The sequence below is a fragment of the Phascolarctos cinereus genome, unplaced genomic scaffold (assembly GCF_003287225.1).
Source record: "Phascolarctos cinereus isolate Bilbo 61053 unplaced genomic scaffold, phaCin_HiC Scaffold_3;HRSCAF=262, whole genome shotgun sequence".
Taxonomy (NCBI): domain Eukaryota; kingdom Metazoa; phylum Chordata; class Mammalia; order Diprotodontia; family Phascolarctidae; genus Phascolarctos; species Phascolarctos cinereus.
The window spans coordinates 188,444,878-188,464,678 of NW_027555736.1; the positions used below are offsets into that span (position 1 = coordinate 188,444,878).

General features: G+C 42.1%; 1 protein-coding gene across 1 annotated transcript in view; it reads left to right on the forward strand.

Moving 5' to 3' along the window:
- The first annotated feature begins 15 nt into the window (after window positions 1-15).
- The window catches only part of TUBGCP4 (tubulin gamma complex component 4), a 30,892-nt gene continuing 11,106 nt past the window's right edge, over window positions 16-19,801 (forward strand). Inside the window, exons 1-12 of the mRNA XM_021009183.2 lie at window positions 16-287; window positions 6,576-6,704; window positions 8,329-8,451; window positions 11,067-11,120; window positions 11,596-11,652; window positions 13,754-13,833; window positions 15,304-15,505; window positions 16,404-16,569; window positions 16,890-17,014; window positions 17,646-17,696; window positions 18,855-18,960; window positions 19,365-19,472. Of these exons, the coding sequence (XP_020864842.1) occupies window positions 210-287; window positions 6,576-6,704; window positions 8,329-8,451; window positions 11,067-11,120; window positions 11,596-11,652; window positions 13,754-13,833; window positions 15,304-15,505; window positions 16,404-16,569; window positions 16,890-17,014; window positions 17,646-17,696; window positions 18,855-18,960; window positions 19,365-19,472 (1,279 nt within the window). The 5' untranslated portion in view covers window positions 16-209. The remainder of the gene's footprint in view (window positions 288-6,575; window positions 6,705-8,328; window positions 8,452-11,066; window positions 11,121-11,595; window positions 11,653-13,753; window positions 13,834-15,303; window positions 15,506-16,403; window positions 16,570-16,889; window positions 17,015-17,645; window positions 17,697-18,854; window positions 18,961-19,364; window positions 19,473-19,801) is intronic.

Consider the following 19,801-nt stretch of genomic DNA (forward strand, 5'->3'; position numbering starts at 1 on the left):
CATCGGCGGGGAAAAGGAAGCCCTCGCGCTGGCCGGTGCCTTCTTCGCATCCTCCCGAAAGACTTGTCTTTCCCGGCTAGTTGGTTTGGCTGGAACTACACTCCCCAGCGGGCCTTGCGCCCAGCAGCTGGAGCGGTGCTCCTCCCCCGAGGGCCCGTGGATCTGGCGCCGGCGGACGCTGTCTCGGCCGCCCGCCGCCCGCCGTGGGGATGATCCACGAATTGCTCTTGGCTTTGAGCGGGTACCCGGGCGCCATCTTCACCTGGAACAAGCGGAGCGGTCTCCAGGTACGGTTCATTCTGAAGGGTGTGCTAATTGGAACTCCAAAGACGGGAGTGAAAGCTAGGGGCGGAGTTAAAAGTGCAAGTGTTTGGGCTTGGGGCGGGACCTGGGGGAGAGTAAGGAGGTGACGGGGGCGGGACCCTGGGAGTGGAGGGTGTAGACGGACTACGGGGCCTGCGGAAGAGGAATGGGGGGCGGGGCATGGGAGCTGCTAGCGAGGGGGCGGGGCCTGGAAAAGGCGGGAGGGGTCAGAGGACCGGGCCTCGGTACTGAATGGAGATGGGGGAGGGAAGGGGCGGGGCCTTGGCTACAGAGGGGAGTGAGGAAGAGGAAGGGGTCCAGGGTGGAGGGGCTGAAGGGAATGGCCAAGGTAGAATTAAAAGGGCCCGGACACTTACTAGCTCCAGTTTGCCTCAGTTTCCTCATCTGTAAAATGAACTGGAGAAGGAAATGGCAAACTCCAGTATCTCTGCCAAGAAAACCCCAAATGGGGTCACGAAGAGTCGGATTCGACTGAAAAATGACTAAACAGCAAAGGAGGGTCAGAGATTCCGAGGGCTAGGGTGGGGGAGGAGGGGGGACTGGCCAAAACTCCTGTGTCCGCAGGTGAGGGTGACGTCACGTATGCTTCAGAGCTCAGCTGAGGATGCCTTGCTCTACGTTTACATTTGTAGCAGTTTCAGAGCTGGCCCCACGTGGAGGCCTCCAAGAGCTCCTTCCTGGGTTGTGGTTCTCACGCCCCAAAGGAAAATGAAATATCAGTTGGTGATTGTTCTCCGGGGAACTTCAGGTGATCCTGATGCCATAGGAATAGCAATAGGATCATAAATGTAAAGCTGGGAAACTGAGGCCAAGTAGTAAATGGTTGTCCCAGGATTTGAGCCCAGATGTGATTCCAAATCCAGCATTAGCTTTTACCATAACCAGCCTTGGGAAAAGCTTAAGCTAATAATGAAAGGCAAAAATCATATTCCCAGTTTATAAGAATTCAGAAATGAAGCAGAGGAATGTCTGTCTTCCCTGGGTAGAATGTAAAAGGACTTAGAGATGGAAAAGGACCTTAAAAAGCATCTAGTCCAATTTCTTAGAGATGGGGAAACTGAGGTGCAGAAAAACATCACATTCCATGATCTGCCCCTCTAGTGAAATCATTGAAACCACATACAGGATACCCTTAATTTCATTAGCATACACAGGGGTTTCCCCTCCGAAATCCATAAATCTGAAATTCTACATTCTTTTTGAGGGTAACTTCCTATCTTGCCATCTTTCCCCTGTGCCTCACCCCTCCCAAGCTCAAGCTCACCTTTCACCTAATCTTCAGTCCTTCAAGCCTTCTTGTTGTTCCTTCAAGTCCTCACTGCTTCACCTTCCTTCCTTCAAAATCTTGACCCTGTAGTTAATCTATTCAATTTATACTTTCCTACACTTTTGAATTTTCTGCCCCCTTGTCCTCTCACTATTCATCCCTTTCCAAACCCCAACCCAGGCAGGATTAATTCCAATATCTTCCTTCTCAGCTCCTGTATGTCTTTTTCCCTGCTTTACACATCTATGTCTTTTCTATCCTTAAAAATAAATCACTTGACCCAACCATACCTTCAAACTATCATCCTACTCTTTCTCCTCCCTTTCACAAAGTCCTAAAAAAAGCTGCCTGTGCTCTGCCTACATTTTTCCTCTTTGCATTCTTCACCCTTTGCAACCTGTCTTCTCACCTCATCATTCGACTGAAACTACACTCTTTTAAAATTACCAGTGATCTCTTTATTGACAAATCCAGTGGCCTTTTATCAGTTATCCTTTGGGGCCTCTCTTCAGTATTTGACATTTTACCTCCCACTCCTCCACCCCCTGCTCCTGGACTCTTCATCTCTCTTTCAGTTTTTAGGATACTGTGATTTCTTCCTACTTGATTTCTGCCGACATATCTGACCACTCCTCAGACTCCTCATCAGTCATGTAATGATCCCTAAATGTGGGTGTGCTTATGCCGTCTTCTCTTTCTCTGTTTTTTCTCAGTGACTTCATGGGCTTCCATGGGTTTAATTATCATCTCTATGCTGATGACATCATATCTATATGTTTAGCCTTAGTCTGTCTCTTTCCCTCCATAGACACATCACACACTGCCCATTAGATATTTTAAACCAGATGTTCTATAGTCATTTCAAACTCAACATGTCCAAAAAAGAACTCATCTTCACATCTAAATCTGCCCTTCTTCCTACTAACTTCCCAGTTTCTCTTAGAAGCACTGTCATCCCTCCAGTCACCTGGGTTCACAACCCCAGATCCAGTCTTCACTCTTCCTTCTCCCTTAGCCTCTATGTCTAATCAATTGGTTCTACCTCTACATCTCAGTTTAGCTCAGGCTTTCATTACCTTTCACTTAGGTTATTGCAAAAGCTTCCTCTTTAATCCATCCTTCACAGAGTTCTCTTTCTAAAGCACAGTTCTGACCATTTCAGTCCCCTGCTCAAGAAGGCTTCATAGCTCTCACTTGGCTCTAGGATGAAACTTCTCCATTTGGCACTGAACACCCTCACAATCTAACTCCAGAATGATTATACAAGACTTCCCTTTATGCAATCTGGCTATCACTTATTCCTGAAGGCCTTCCTTCCTCCCTTATGTCTCTTAAGTGCCATCTCCTACATGAGTCCTTTCCTCTTCTATGCTCCCTGCCCCCAGCTGGTAGTGCTGCCCCTGAAAAACTACGTTGTATACATTTTGTATTTACTTGTATGCAGATATGTTGTATCTTTCCAGTGAAATGTTAGCTCCTTTTGGGCAAGGACTATTTTTCATTGCCTAGCACAATGCCAAGCCTGTAATGAGAACTTAATAAATACTTGCTGATTGATTATCTGCTCCTATTTGCATGCTAATGAATGCTGCTAGAGGAAGTCCCAACACTGATAATTAAGTCTTCCACAAATGGGTGTTACCGAATCTTATCTGGGCCTGAACTTCTGCTTGCCAGTTCTCTACTCTGATTGACCTGTTGTACTTCTCTAGGATCCCTTCCCTGCTCCCTCTAAACAGGGGGTCTCAACTCACTTCACTAAAAAAACCAGGGTTGTCCATCATGAATTTCCTCTTCTCTGTTATTTCCTTCAAATCATATCAGGGTTATGTTCTCCTTTACAATAGTCAGGGAGGAAGAGGTGGCCCTTCTCTTCACCAGTGCCAGATCTTCTGCTTCAAGGAGTTTTAATTTGGGGTCCGTGAGCTTGTTTTTTTTAATAGTTTGGCAACTTTTTCAATATAATTAGTTCCTTTTGCAATCCTATGCATTTTATTTTGCATATTTATAAACTTTATTCTGAGAAGGGGTCTCTAGGCTTTACCAAACATGATCTCCCAAAGAAGTCATGATAAATCTTGTTTTTATAAATACAGATCATGTAATAATAATAATAATAATAATCAGGTAATGATTTATACCTTTGACTGCCTCCTCTTTCTGAATTCTTTCTCTTCTCTGGGTTTGTATTTGTTGTCATGCCTCTCCTTGTGTGGGACAAGTGAAAGTATCTCATATGAAACGGAAGCTATGCCCCAAAATTTAGTTAAGGCTTTAGCATTAGCTGGGCCTGAGTTTCGTTTTCCTGTAAATCATGTGATCGGGTCATACATCTGTTACCCTCTCCCTTGTTTTGTAACCACCACCCCAACCTTATCTTTGCCAAATAGGGCAATCTTCCAGCTCCCAAGCTTGTTTTGGGTAAAATGTATGTCTTAGTTTCTGGCTAGAATGTAAGGTCTCTTACCTCAACCAATGAGGATAAAGAGATTGAGGTAAACAAGTGTGTGTGGGGGGGTTTCTTGGAGTGGTTTGTCCAAGGGTATATAAGTGGTTGCTTGCTGCTGTATCTTGCCTCCCTACTCCAGTCTGCCTTGGGTAGGTGATGCCCATTTCTCTCGGGAGACTTGCTAGAATAAAACTTCTGTTTCTACTGAGAAAAACCTTTTTATTTTGGGTAGGTGGTCTCAGTCCCACTTATCCTCCTCCCTACTCTACCCATCCTTCTCAGGCTCTCTGCAAGATCATCTTCCATGTCCTCCCTTAAACTGTGCTTGTCATAGTCTGGACCCTCTTCTCCTTTACTTCTACACTTTCACAGTGTTCACTTCTTGCTCCCATGGCCCCAACTATTATTTCTTGGCAGATAATTCTCCACTCTACAGTATAGCCCTCGTTTCAGTCCTGAGCTCCAGTGCCACACTTCCAGCTGTCTCTTATACTTCTGAAACTGAGTCATCCTTCAGTCTTTCCATCCCCCAGGGTTCAATCGGTTGCTAAGGCATGCCTTTTCTGCCTCCACAACATTCTCACCTGCAACCCTTTCTCTCCGCTCATGGTAGCCATCCTAGTTCAGGCCCTCATCATTTCTCACCTGGACTATTGTAGTAGCCTCTGGTTTGGACTCCCTAACTCAGTTCTCTCCCTTTTCTTCAGTCCATCCGTCTTAGAGCTTCCAAAGTAACATCCTTAAAGAATAGGTTTGACCATGCCACTGTTTAGCTCAAGAAGCATTAATAGCTCCCTGTTGCCTGTAAAGTCAAATACAAATTTACCAGCGCATGCCTGAAATGTTGCAGTAACTTTCTAATCATTCTTCTTGTGTCTGGTCTCCCCCTTTTTCAGTCCATCCTCCACAGAGCTGCCAAAATAATGGCCTTAAAGCAAGTCTCGCCTTGTCAATCTCTTGCTCTGTGAGTTTTTATGGTGACTTATTGGCAGTAGGAAAAAAAATTCAAACCCTTTTCCTTTTTTGAGGGGGGAGGGCAGAGACACTTGAAGCCCTTCCCAGTTTGGCTCCAGCTTGTTTTTGACTATGGTTACACATTACTTTCCTTTATATACTAGATGTTCCATCCATATTGGGCCATACTGGGTTCTGTTTATTCCTGGTTAGGACATCCCATGTCCTCTCTATGCCTTTGTTCAGGCTGTGCCCCATGCCTGAAAGGCTCTCCTTTTTCAGTTTACCTCTTGGGACCCCTGGCTTTCTTCAAGCTTCAACTCAGAAGATAACCTCTTCTCATTTTCCCACTTATTGATGGCCTCCCCACATTACTTTGTATATATTTTTTTGTTTTTTGTTTGTTTTTTGGTGAGGCAGTTGGGGTTAAGTGACTTGCCCAGGGTCACACAGCTAGTAAGTGTCAAATGTCAGTTTGAATTCAGGTCCTCCTGACTCCAAGGCTGGAGCTCTATCCACTGTGCCACCTAGCTGCCCTTTTGTATGTATTTTGTATTTACTTATCTGTGTCCCCAATATGATGTAAACTCCTTAATGGCAGAAGTGGTTGCATTTTTGTCCTGGTGTCCACAGTGCCTGTCCCAGAGGTGCTGAGAAAATGATTGTTAAATGGAAGAGCTCAGCCAAGAGGAAGGTATTGATATTGTTCTTCCTCTTCATTCTTGAATTTTCTGTGTTTAACCTGTGGTTTGGGTGGGTTTAGAAAGACAAATTTTATTTTTAGGCTTTCTCCTCTTTGGTATTTTGTGAAGTGATAGAGTTTGAGGAGAATGCTTTTGCTTTTTTCGCTTAATTTCTTCACATTATTGTCTTGCATTGCCTTTTAATTTGAGTGGTTTTTTTTTAAAGTTTTCATTAATGGATGTCAGTGTGCTCTTCATATCCCCTACAGTAACTAGAGCAGTAATGTGCACACAGAAGGTGCTTAATAAGTGTTTATTCAGTGGTAATGTTAGAGATGGGAAGGCTGAAGGGATTAGGAAGGAAAAGAATTGGCTTGTTACTTAGCTTCCTTTCCCCCTCCCAAATTATGTAAGTCCATTCAGGTGATGGATTCAAAATGCAGAATGAGACATTTTTTAGATCTAGATAGTACAGGAATTTGTTTGGCCTAACTATACATATTTGTTACAGTGGTTTTGTTTTTCTTTTCTTTTCTTAATGAAGGAGAAGAGAAAGAAAATAAATGCTTGTTAATTGAAAAATTACATTTAAAAATAAGCACATGATTTCCTTTTTAAATGATGTTTACATGGACCACAAAAATCTATTTTTAAATTTAAAGTATTTTAAATTTAATCACTTTAGAAAGACATCAGTAATATGAAAATAGTTATGTTTTACAGAACTCTTCTGACAAATACATCTCACAAAAGACAGAATGAGGAGGAAAAAAAATGATCATAAAACATTTGGAGAAAAACATCCTATCATTATTGTAAAGCATTTGGAGTATCCTCAGGGAAGGCATCAAATGAATCAGAGACATCTGTGTCCTTAATGTTGTTACTCCTTTTGTAGGTGTCACAGGACTTTCCATTTCTCCATCCCAGCGAAACCAGTGTCCTGAATCGACTTTGCCGCCTTGGCACAGACTATATTCGCTTTACAGAGTTCATTGAACAATATACAGGTCATGTGCAGCAACAGGTAGGTAGCTGCTTCTTGGGGAATATAAGCCCCTTGAGGACAGTGTTGATTTTTATTTTTACACATTTTGCAGAATGCCTTTCAGGTTCAGAATAGTGCCAAGTATTAATAATAATAGTAACAATAATAGAATCACTGAATTTCACAGTTGAACAAGATCTCAGTGGCTAGCTGGTGAAAGCCAAGCTCTTACTACAAACAACTCTAACATGCTTATCCTTGAAGACCTCTAACAGGGAAGAATTCAGTACTTGCTCAGGTAACCCATTCCCTGCTTGGATAGTTCAAAATATTAGGAAGGTTTTCTCGACATCAAACATAAATTTGCCTCTCTGTGATTTCAACTCATTGCTCCTAGTCTGTCTCCCTGAGAACAAGCAGAACGTGTGGAGGATGGAATTCGCCTAAGGCTATTTACAAATATACCTTGTTATTTGGATTGTCTTTTTGTGTAACTTCTGGAAGTTTTTGTTCTATAGCTTAAGAATTAGCTTCACATGATGGGAAGAGTGCTGGATGGGGATCTGGTTCTGTCATATATTTCCTGTGTGGCCTTGGAGGAAGTGACTGAACCTCTCTGGTCTCAGAAAAACATCTTTGAGGAGCATATACTAGACATGAGAAAGGGGGAGAATGGAGTTGGAGGCTGGTTTTAGACTTAGACTTCTGGCTGGGCTTTTGCTCAAGTTTGAATTAAAAATCTCGGTTCCACAAATCCAATAGTTCTCAAGGAAGATGGATTTTTTCATCAGAGGAGGAATTTTTTTCTTTTTTCTTTTTGCATCAGAAAGCTTTTATTCTTCCTTAAGGTGAAGGGTAAAAAGATTCAGGCTTAAAATAAACATGAGATCAGTTAGGAAGGTGGGAGCAGGAATTATGACTCACACTGCTATAAACCTTTACAGAATGCTTTCCTAACAACACCCCTTGAGGTAGGGAGTATAAATGCATTATTTCTACTTTACAGATAAGTAAACTCAAGCAGTGAGGTGACTTTGCTTCAGGTTGCTCACCTAATCAGTGTTGGGGCCAGCACAGGAGTCGTTTCTCTTCCACACCACACGGAATGCTGGGCTCAGTCCCCAGTTCTACCTCTTATGACCTCTGACCTGTGTGACCTCAGACAGTCTGCCTAACCTTTATGAACCTTTTCCTCATCTCTGAAGTGAGAACGTTGGATTGGAGGAACTCCAAGGACCCTTGCCATCCTGAATCTATGGTCCAACAATGTTAACAAGCAAACTACTTCCTGAGCTACTTTGTAAATTTTTTCTCCTTATGGAAGTACTAATTCGACACAGTTATTCAAACATCAATGGTACAACTAATGATGACAATAATAACAACAAAAATAATAGCATTTACATAGTCCTTAAAGGTTTTGCAGATCACTTTGTAAATATTTTCTCGTTTGGTCCTCACAACGACTCTGGGAGGTCAGTGCTGTTATCCCCATTTTACAAATGAGGAACTGAGGCAGACAGGCGATTTTGCATGAGGTTACACAGCTAGGAAGTGTATTGAGGCCGTGTTATAACTCAGGACTTTGTGACTCCAGGTTCAGCATTTGATCTGTAAGTCCCAACACTGGGACTGATTTAATTTGCCTTTCTTTTAATTGCAGGATCACCATCCATCCCAGCAAGGCCAGGGTGGATTGCATGGAATTTATTTGCGGGCCTTCTGCACAGGTCTAGACTCAGTCCTGCAGCCGTATCGTCAAGCACTGCTTGATTTGGAGCAGGAGGTGAGGTAGAGAAGAGGAGAAACAGGAGGCAGCACCCCTGAATCCCCCAATTCCCTCACTAGACCACATCCTTGGAAAGGAATGCCCCCGATACCTTGTCTTTCCTTAGTCAGGGTTTCAGAAATGGAAAATGTCTTTAATGGGCAAGAAACACTAAAAGCTCTCTGCTGTTGCTCATAAAATGATCAGAGAAGCTTCCTGTGTCTGTCAGAGGTTCTCAGGGTATTCTATGAAAGTCTTGCCTTTAGTTTTTAAGGCCCTGTATCACTTTCCCTATTCCTCTGTGGGAACCTAAAAGCAGTCAAATTACCACAAGATCCATTCTTTTCCTCTCCCTAGCTAGTGTTCTTAGACCACAGGTTAGAACTTTCTGAGGTGGTGTTTTTCTTTCTTTTTTTTTTATTAATTTATTTTAGTTTTCAACATTCACTTCCATATGATTTTGATTTTAAATTTTCTCACCCTCCTTTCCCGCCCTCCCCCCACCCAAGATGGTGTGCAGTCTGATATAGGCTCTACTTATACATTCATATTAAGCATATTTTCCCATTGGTCATGATGTAAAGAACAATTAGAACTAATGGGAGAAACCATGAGAATGAAGCAATAAAACAACAAAGGAAAAGGAGAGCAAATAGTATGCTTCCATCTGCATTCAGACTCCGTAGTTCTTTCTCTGGGTGTGGATAGCATTTTTCATCATGAAATTTCCAATTCTGTTTTTTGGAGTTGTCTTAGATCTTTGCATTGCTAAGAAGAGCCAAGTCTATCATTAAAGTCAGTCATCGCACAGTGTGGCTGTTACTGTATACAATAAATATTCTCTTGGTTCTTCTCATTTCACTCAGCATGAGTTCATATAAGTCTTTCCAGGTTTTTCTGAAGTCTGCCTGCTCATCATTTCTTTTTTTTTTTTTTTTTGGTAAGGCAGTTGCGGTTGAGTGATTTGCCCAGGGTCACACGGCTAGTAAGTGTCAAGTGTCTGCCCTGAGACCGGATTTGAACTCAGGTCCTTCTGACTCCAAGGCCGGTGCTCTATCCACTGCACCACCTAGCTGCCCCCTCTAGCTTATCATTTCTTATAGCACAATAGTATTCTATTATATTCATATACCACAACATGTTCAGCCATTCCCAATCCCTCAATTTCCATTTCTTTTTTTTTTTTTTTTTGCTTTTTGGTGAGGCAGTTGGGGGTAAGTGACTTGCCCAGGGTTAAACAGCTAGTAAGTGTCAAGTGTCTGAGGCCAGATTTGAACTCATGTTCTTCTGACTTCAAGGCCAGAGCTCTATCCACTGCGCCACCTAGCTGCCGCATAATTTCCAGTTCTTTACCACCACATATAGAGCTACTATAAATATTTTTGTGCATGTGGTTCCTTTTTCTGTTTTTATGATTTCTTTGGGATACAGACCTAGAAGCAGTATTGCGGGGTCAAAGGTTACATACATACATAGCCCTTTGTGCATAGTTCCACATTGCTCTCCAGAATGGTTGAATCAGTTCACAACTCCACCAACAATGCATTAGTGTTCCAATTTTCCCACATCTTTTTTTTTTCCCCTCCAGCTCATTTTACGTTTGTGGAAACTGATTTGTCCAGGGTCACATAGCTAGTAATTGATTAGCAAATGGTCTTCAGGAATTTCTGAAAAAATTCATCTCCTATTGGTCAGCTTTCTGATTATGAGGTTCTTTGAATTTAGCTGACAGATACATTATCCATTGTCAGGCCCGTATAGTACTTGAAGCCTTGTGACTCTGTAATTAATTTCACTTTTCTGAACCTCAATTTACTCATATGCCAAAATAAGGGGGGGGTTATAGTGGATAATTTAAAAGCATTTTTTTCTCACTCCCGTTCCTGTGATCCTTTCCCAGTTGATGGACCTGCTATATAACTGAGACTCTATAGGCAAGCCCACGGTCACCTCCACTTACAATTCAGCATCAGGTTAGGGCTTTACTGGAAGGATAAATAAATAAAACCCACATTTATCTACGTTTCTTTGACTCAGGCTGCAGCAAAAGACCATTCCTGGAAGGAAATACCTTCAGCTTCTGGATGTCTGTAGATTTTTTGTTATTTTTCCTAGGGGGTTGGGTTTGTGAAGTAAGAGTTGGGGGCAGTGAGTGGTTGGAAAGAAAATGGTTTTCTTAGTGTTACTGACAACTCCACATCTTCAGCATTTATTATTGTCCTGTTTTGCTGTGTTAAACAATTTGATAGGTGTGATATGGTACTTCAAAGTCGTTTTGATTTGCATTTCTTTAATCAATGGTGATTTAGAGCATTTTTTAATATGACTATAGGTAACTTTAATTTCTTCGTCTGAAAACTGCCTGTTGATATCCTTTGACCATTTTATCAATTAGGGAATGACTTGTATTCTTATAAATTTGACTCAGTTCTCTATACATTTTAGAAATGAGGCCTTTATCAGAGACACTAATTATAAAATTTCTCTCCCAGTTTTCTGCTTCCTTCCTAATCTTGGGTGCATTGGCTTTGTTTGTGCAAAAACTTTTCAATTTAATGTAATCAAAATTATCCATTTTGCATTTCATAATGTTCTCTATCTGGTGTTTTTCTAATTACATTTTTTTATTGCAGTTCCTTGCTGACCCTCACCTTTCCATATCACACGTCAATTACTCCTTGGATCAGGTATGCTTTATAGGTAATGGAATAGCTAGGATTCTTTTAACCTATTCTGTCAGTCTTCTAGGCTATATTTACTAATCTGGTATTTTGAAGAACTCTCTGACTTCCAGATTCAAAATTTGAGTCTAAAATTTTATATTTTGTACATTTAATCTACTTTACTATATCAGCATTACTTCAGGAATTCTAAAGATAAATTGTCTCTTAACATTTGGTAACCAAGTTGTCCATATTAACGTTATATTAACTATCTTGCTGGCCTCTAAAATAGGTGTTTCTGTCTACCTTCCTCACCCTGCCTACTACCCTGGAAGTGAAGATGAGCTCAGAACAGTAGATGCTTTTCTTTCCTGTTTTGGGTGAACTTGATATCTTTATCTTCATTCAGAAATACCATCATTTATTGAGTTTATGTTTATATTCCCTCTTACATTTGGTTGCCTGCCCTCTTCATTAGCCTTTGCTTTGCCTTTTGTAGTTCCAGCTTCTTTTTCCATCTGTGATGGTGGTTGTTGAACAGATTAAGAGTCAAAAGGTGAGCACTTCTTTTGTTCTGGTTAATAATGTTAGTAATAGTTGGGCTTAGTGGTTTGCCCTGTATAGATTTCTTCAAACTGTTGTGTTTGAGGGAACCATGAAATTAGGCCTGAGAAAGAAAGGCAAGGTACACATTGATCATTGATGGGAACGTGGAGCTTTTTCCTCAAGTACTAAGGATTTAAAGATGCTTCAGTATTAAGAGATCACTGTACCTAAGCCATTCACCTATTTTGTTTGTTAAAAGTACTTTTTACTTATGTTGTTGCTATTATTACTCTCATGGAAAAATTCATTCCAAGTATTCTAGGAGACCATTGGCATTTGGGGTCTAAGCTAGTAACTCAGAAACCTGCAGACACTGAGTAGATTACCTGGTAAAGTTGTGTTAGAAAAAGTACCCTCTGGTTCCCTGATTTAAATGAGTCCTTTTCTCTTGAGTTGTTATAAGAACAATCAGTCACAGGAAGCAACCTTGAAAGTAGCATAATTTTTACAAATTCATCCACAGCATTTTTAAAAATCTTCAGTGAACCAATTGGTTGCATATGACACATTCCTGTCCTCTCTCTCTCCCTCTAAACACTCCCAATCCCATAGATATTTAACGAGACCTTCGTAAATGTCACACAGCTGCAAAATATATATGTATACTAATGGATATGGGCTCCCTCCTCCTTCCCTCTCTCCTTCTTCCTTCCCTCCTCTCTCTCTTTCTCTCCCTCTCTCTCTCTCTCTCTCCTGTCTCTCCTCCCCCTCACCCCACTCTGGTCTGTCTGTCTCTCTTACATATACACAACATGCAGTAAAGTAAATAATTGCCACTTCTTCAGCTGTGTTGGTCAGGGAGAAAGCCCAACCAGATAATTCAGACCAAAGAATTGAACGTGAAGGGTAGGACCCAGTCCCAGATAGAGGTAACCATGGCAAAGAGGCCAAAGTATCTAATTTGGCTTCCTGCTTTGATGAATTTAACCAAATAGTTGCCAGCTCTTTACTTCATTTTGTGTTGTGTAGACACATACCCAGCCCTATTCCATGTTGAGTTGTGAATGTGAATCCCCTCCATTCCTGCAAGCCTTGTGTGGGAGTTACTTCTTCATGGATTTCTCCACCCTTGCAGCTTCCTCATACCCCACTCTCCCACTGTGATACCAGATGAGAAGAAAACTGCCAACATGAACAGAGTTACAAGAGAGATTAAAGTTTTCTCTCCTTTCCCATGTTAGCATTCTCTGTTTTGTTTCAATTAGGAAAGCAGAATGAAAAATCCAAGAAGAGCTGGTGGATCACTCTCCCTCCTTTCCAGGACAGGCCTAGGGAAGCCATGGGCTAAAGTTCAGCACAAATTGAAAAGATTGCATGTTTCAACAGACTTCACTTTGCTCAGTTGGAAGACAGCTATGTCCATGTTGTCCTTTCTGGCTGTAGAAGCAAAGATTAAAAACTTCCTCCTGGGAGAAGCTGACAGGGGTGCCCAAAGTAGTAGTGTTTTCACTTCTGAGTTAATATATTCACTCCTGGCTGATAAATCTAGAACCTGTAGTTTTCTAAACAGTTAAACATTCTTGTGCAGTATCTTTCTGGAGAAGAAGTTCTACCTTCTTCCAGAAGAAGAGAATAGGCACACATCCCCAAGCAGATCTGGCTCAAGAGGACATTGGCTGGTCCTGCTCAGCCACTCTTATGAAACCCAGTGGAATATGTAGCTGGTAGCACGTGCAAACTTGGGGATCCAGAAGGGCGTCTTGCAAAAGGGGGGACTTTAGCTGAGACTTAAAAGATCCAGGAAAACTAGGAGGCAGAGGTGAGGAGGAAAGCCTTCCAGGTATAGGTGATAGCCAGGGAAAATGCCTGAAGTCCAGGAATGGAGTGTCAGCTGTGAGGCCAGTATCACTGGGCTGGGGGAGGTAGGGAAGAAGGGGGAAGGGGTTGCTGTTGAAGTGTAAGAGGACTGTAAATGTAGAAAGGGGCCAAGTTACGGAAGGGCCACTGGAATTGATCAACTAGGTACCTCCTGGACCAATCACACTTGAATGTAGAATTTAAACTTTTGCAGCAGGCACTGTATAGTTTTTACAAGCTTTTTTTCCCCACAGATTCATGGCTGTCAGATCTTAGAAACAGTCTACAAATATAGCTGTGGGGGACTGCCTCCAGTACGCAGTGCACTGGAAAAGTAAGTCACAGAAACTTAAAATAGGATTGACGGCTCAAGAACACCTCATTTGCATATTGTTTAAGACTGCTCCAGAATAGTTAGCAATAGGTGGGACAGGAAAGCTGACACTGAGCAAATGGTCTATATGACTGAAGTAGGAGGGGCCAGGATGCTAGCCAATACAGAAGATTCCAGGATGGTACCACATAAAGGAGTGAAGTAGCCTGGATGACTTTAAGGTCCTTCTGGTTTTCAGATCCCATCATCCTTAGGGAGTCATCATTATATATATGCTGGATTTTGCTTGACTATATTTGAATAGATCTTTGAAAATAATTGCTATTTTCAGTCAGTAAGTCAATAGGCATTTTATTAAATGTTTACTATTTGCCAGGCTCTTTGCTAAGGCTAAGAATGCAAAGAAAGGCAAAAATACAGTCCCTACCCTCAAGGATTTCACTTTTCTAATGGGAAAAACAACTTTTAAACAACTATGTACATACAAGATATTGTATGTTGGAAGGTAATCTCACAGGGAAGGCATGGGATGGGGAGGGACCAGGAAACGCCTCCAGCAAAAGGTGGGATTTGAGCTGAGTCCTGAAGTAAGCCAAGGAAGGCAACATGTGGAGGAGAGAAGGAAAAGACTCCCAGGCACTGGGACAGCTTGTAACAAGGCTTGGAGTTAGGACAGGGGTGTGGAGAAGACAGGAGCTGCTGCATTGTAAAGTACTTGGAGAGGAGTAGAGCATAAGACCTGAAAGGCAGGAGGGCGCCAGGCTGTAAAAGGCTTCAATGCTAAACAGAGAATTTTCTATTTGAACTTGGAGGTGATAGGGAGCAACTCATCTTGCCCATTTTATCTTACCCTTTTTAAAACTTGAAGTTAAGCTTCTGTACTGGGTGGAAGATTGGACTCTATGATCTCCAGGTTCCCTTCTGATTCTAATATTTCTGTAAAAGGTGCTTAAATCTTCTATTTCCTTGTGTTTTTGTAATGCTACATTTCTAATTGAGTCATTCCTCCTCTATCAAATCCATTCCCTCCTTCTCTGTGAAACAAGAGAAAATGAGCAAAGTGCTTTTGCTGTCAGAGAAACAGACTTCTCTAAGCTCATCTCATCTCATTTCGTTTTAGCAAGAATTTTCTGCTCTGAAACTCTTACAGAGGGTGAGAAAAAACAACATGAAAAAACTTCTTTTCTAAAATAAGCTGTCAAAATAGCTGAAGAACATTTTAAACTTTGGTATTTGAGCTTTAATTATAAAAAATTTAATGACTGAGTAAATTCAAAAAGATGTGAATAAAAATGGAATCATTATATATTAGTATAATGGACAATTTCCCTTATGACTTACCAAATTCTTATTCAGATCTTAGCCAGTACCCTCTAGTAATATACCAGAATGGCCTGTGTGTTTGTGGGTTTTGAACACTCTCTGCAGAGCTTTTATGGCATTGATTTTTCTTTCCCTTTCTCCACTTAGGATCTTGGCTGTGTGCCATGGGGTCATGTACAAGCAGCTTTCTGCCTGGATGCTGCATGGCCTGCTCTTGGACCAACATGAAGAGTTCTTTATTAAACAGGGTCCATCTTCTGGTCTTATCTCTACTCAGCTGGAAGAGGAGGAGGAGGACCTGGGCATTGGGGGCCTGACAGGGAAGCAGTTACGAGAACTTCAGGATCTGGTGAGGATGTGATGGGAAGTACAGTACATTTCACCAGATATTGACCCCTTAGCCCTCTCAGATGATCTGCTGCCGAGCCTGCCACCTCCATGCAGCCTGAGCCACTTCCCTCAACCTGTGCCTTCCAATATTTGTCTTTTTCTGAATGAGGTTTGCAAGATGCATGGGAAAGAGCACTGAAGCTGGCATCTGAGTGCAACCCCTACCTCCCTTGCTTCTTTGTCTAGGGCCAGACTTAACCTCTCTGGGGTCTGTTTTCCTGGTCTATAAAATAAGGTTGGATTTGATGGCTTTTAAGATCCTTTCTAGCACCAAATCTGTGAGTCTCTGATGATCCATTAGACTGGGCAGTTGTAAGGCCCTCTTCATACCACACTGACACACGTTAGGAAGTGGGTAACACCTGTATGCTCCTTAAGCTGTATCCTCCTAGCAGCTTTTAGATGCAGCTCAGGGTCTTATTTAGAATTCACAAAACCCTATATAGATGCTGGTACATTACATAAGAATCATAAATTCTTGAAACTGAGCATAATAGTATTTGGTACTTCATAGGTCTAGTCCAACCTTCTCATTTTACAGATGAAGAAACTAAAAAAACTCAAAGCAGTTGAATGCCTTAGTCAGAGTCCCATAACTAGTTAATGGCAGTGCTAGGACTAGAACACCCATGTGTTGTACCTCTCCTGTCTTCTGTCTTTTCCACTAGGCTAGACTGCTTCCATGCAAACACAGTATACACCTGGCAGTTTATGGCAGGTGGGGGTTGTACATCCCTGGGTTTAAAATCCCTATTGTCCGATATATTAACTATAGAATACAAAGGATAGAGATAAATAGATAAAGAGTTACTGCATACTTTCTTGTTTCCTTTGTCACTCCCTATTTTCTTGTCTAGCGCCTGATTGAGGAAGAGAACATGCTGGCCCCATCCCTGAAGCAGTTTTCCCTTCGAGTGGAGATACTTCCTTCCTATATTCCAGTGAGGGTTGCTGAAAAAATCCTGTTTGTAGGAGAGTCTGTGCAGATGTTTGAGAATCAGAATGTGAATCTGACCAGAAAAGGTAGGAAGTCCTGCCCTAATGTCTCATCCCCAAGAGCTGGTCAGGAGCAGCTCCTGTTGACCAGTGCCTCATGGGCCAAGGTAGTGATCAGTGTAGCACATCATATTCTGAGATAAACATTGTAAGGAGATGCCACGATGCTTCTTGTCGGAGATCTTCAAGGCAAATGAAGTGGCCCCAGTGGTTAAGAGCAAAAATTATTGCCCTGTATTTACTAGACCCTGGGTAGTTAGATTCTCTGCAATAGCAGATGAAAAAATTGGATCATTGTTGATAACATAGCTCCAAGGGTCTCTCTTCCTACTCTCCATGATACACAGGATCGATTTTAAAGAATCAAGAAGACACCTTTGCTGCAGAGCTGCATCGCCTCAAGCAGCAGCCTCTTTTCAGCCTTGTGGATTTTGAGCTGGTGGTGGATCGGATACGCAGCACTGTTGCTGAGGTTTGCCTTTTAAGTGTCTGATCCAATATATGTTTTTGAGGGGGTGGATTGGCCTGGCAAGATAGCAAATAGAGCACGGCAACTATTTCTTATAGCTGGCATTGGAGACCAGGATGAAGGAATGACTCCTCAGGCCAGACCCTTTCTCTATCTTTGGTTTTTAGAAATGCTCCAATGTTAAGTATCCTTCCCTCTTATTGAGCTCAGTCTCTTGAGGGACAACACAAGGAATTCTTTGCTTGCTGCCTGCATGGTGACAGAGATACAGTCGGCTTAGCCTCTCATGTCACAGTTTTCTTTAGTTGAAGGAATAAATAAGATCTTTGTTTCATTTGAACTGTTCAGCATTTTGTTTGTCTATTTCTGCTCTATAGTAACTTTTGACCAAATCTGGTCTGCCATTAATGGACAAAAGAACAGGGCTAAGCTCCTGTGGGCATATATGTACAGGGTCTACTGTCAGTTTTTCAGAAGTGTTTTTGGTAAACAATTTATTGTAATGATCATAAGAGTAGTACCCGTACCCTTTTGTGGGTCGTTCAGTGGAGCATAGGGTAGCTTTTTAATAAAGAATCTTCCTTTGTAATGGTGTTCTTGAAATGGGATTTCACTGATGTTCTTGTTTCCTCAGCATCTATGGAAGCTTATGGTAGAGGAGTCAGATTTACTGGGCCAATTAAAGGTAATAGTTTCATTTATTTTCCTTTACTGTTAAAATGTAGCAAACGGGACATGGTTTTGCTTCCCCTGACTCTCCTGACTTTGGGAAGGAAACCTATCCCTGGATTCGTAGGATGACCTAGAATAGTCTGGGTGTCGTCTGAAGGAAGAATTCCTTCCAATATACCATGCTGTAGCACAAAGAGACGGATACAAGTTTTCTTATATAATTTTATCCTTTCTGTTGCCACTGAGTGAAGATGCCAAATATACTGTAACCTTCCTGGCTTAACAGCATCACTAAAATTTCAGTTCCCAATATGCCTGTTTAGAATGGCAGAATCTCACGTCCTTGTGTTGGGGACAGGAGGGAAACGGCACTGTATTCATTGGCATGAGGAATTCCCAAGGGAAAAACATTCCATCAGTGCAGGTCAGGATCTTCTGTGCAACTTCTTGTCTTAGAGAGTTTACCCGGAGGCACTGACAGGTTGAGCGACTTGCTGAGGGTCACACAGCCAGGATGTGTCACAGAAGAGCCTTGGACCCAGGTCTTGACCCTGAGTTTGGCTCTTTATCCACTGTGCCACACTGCCTCCAGATCCATGCGTTAACTGGGTCCAAATTAAAGAGACAGCTCTACACTGTCTTTAGTTTAAATGCCTTTCTACATTCTGGGAACCTACTTTGTCAGCATTCTTTCATACTACTCCTTTTCATGAGCTCTGTGTTCTGCCCACTGTGATTATTAACTGTACCCAAACCCTTCGTCTCTGGCCTCTTTCTTCTTACATGAGCCATACCCCCATGTCTGGAATGCAGTCCTTTGTCATCTCTGCTTTTCAAGAGTCCTCGTCTTCTTCCTTTAGGGCTTAGTTTGGGTTCTACTTCCTCAGGAAGCCTCCACTTATCTGCCCAGCGTTTAGTGCTTTCTGCCTCTAATTTATCTTCAGTTTTACTTATTTGGGTAAATATTGTATCTCCCAAGTGGACTATAAGTTACTTGACAGTAGAGATGATTTAATTTTCTTCCGTGTGTTTCCATCTCTTTGGACAGTGCCTTACTGTGTAACAGGAACTTCATGAATGCTTTAATTAAACTGAATTGAATCCCCTGGGTAGTGAGGAATTCCTAGGCCTGCCTGATTTTTGACTTGTATACTGACATTCTTTTTCAAAGATCATTAAAGACTTTTACCTGCTGGGACGAGGAGAACTGTTCCAGGCCTTTATTGACACAGCCCAGCATATGTTAAAGACACCGCCCACTGCAGTAACTGAGCATGGTAAGTATCTTTTGCTTCCTGAAATTACATGTTCCTGGGGTGCCATTCCCGCTACACTCAGCAGAAAAATGGATGGCTGAGTAACAGAAGTGCCTTTCCATGAGAGAAGAGCCCAACTCTTAGCTTCTTCGTTGCGGAGTCAAGGAGCAGCCTCCTTGCCCTCTGTCACTGCCTAGAGGAGCCGTTCCAGAGTGACTGGATAGCTCCCATCAGGCTACAGATGTCTTATGGGACAAGCAGCCACATAACCAGTGATATGTGTATGAAAAGGTGTAGTCTGGACCCTAAAGTCAAATAGTGTTTGTTCCTGACAGTCAGGCAGGGTTGGGTGGGAGTACCTTTCCCCCTGGCTTGGTTATATAGCCAAGTGCTATTATTTGCTCCCTGTTCTCTCTCTCTGCCAGATGTTAATGTGGCCTTCCAGCAGTCTGCCCACAAAGTACTGTTAGATGATGACAACCTCCTCCCTCTGCTCCATCTGACAATTGAGTACCATGGGAAGGAACATAAAGGTATTAACTCCCGTTTCTCTCCATCCCATATCAGTATTATTTTTCCTGATGCTGCTTCCTTCTCTGATGACACTAATGTGGTTTTCTTGGGTTTTTATCTTAGTTATCTACCTTTAGCAGTCAGAGGGTCCTAAGAGATCTTCTAGTTCAACCTCTTCATTTTAAAGATTAAGAAACAAGGACACAGGGTGGTTACATGACTTGCCCAGTCTCATGAGTGGCAGAGCCAGGATTACAATCCAGTCCACTTCATTGTCCAGCCAAGGATTTTTTCATTATACAATGCCGTATTTCTGTTAGATGGGTTAGTTCTTGCCTTGTTCCAGTTG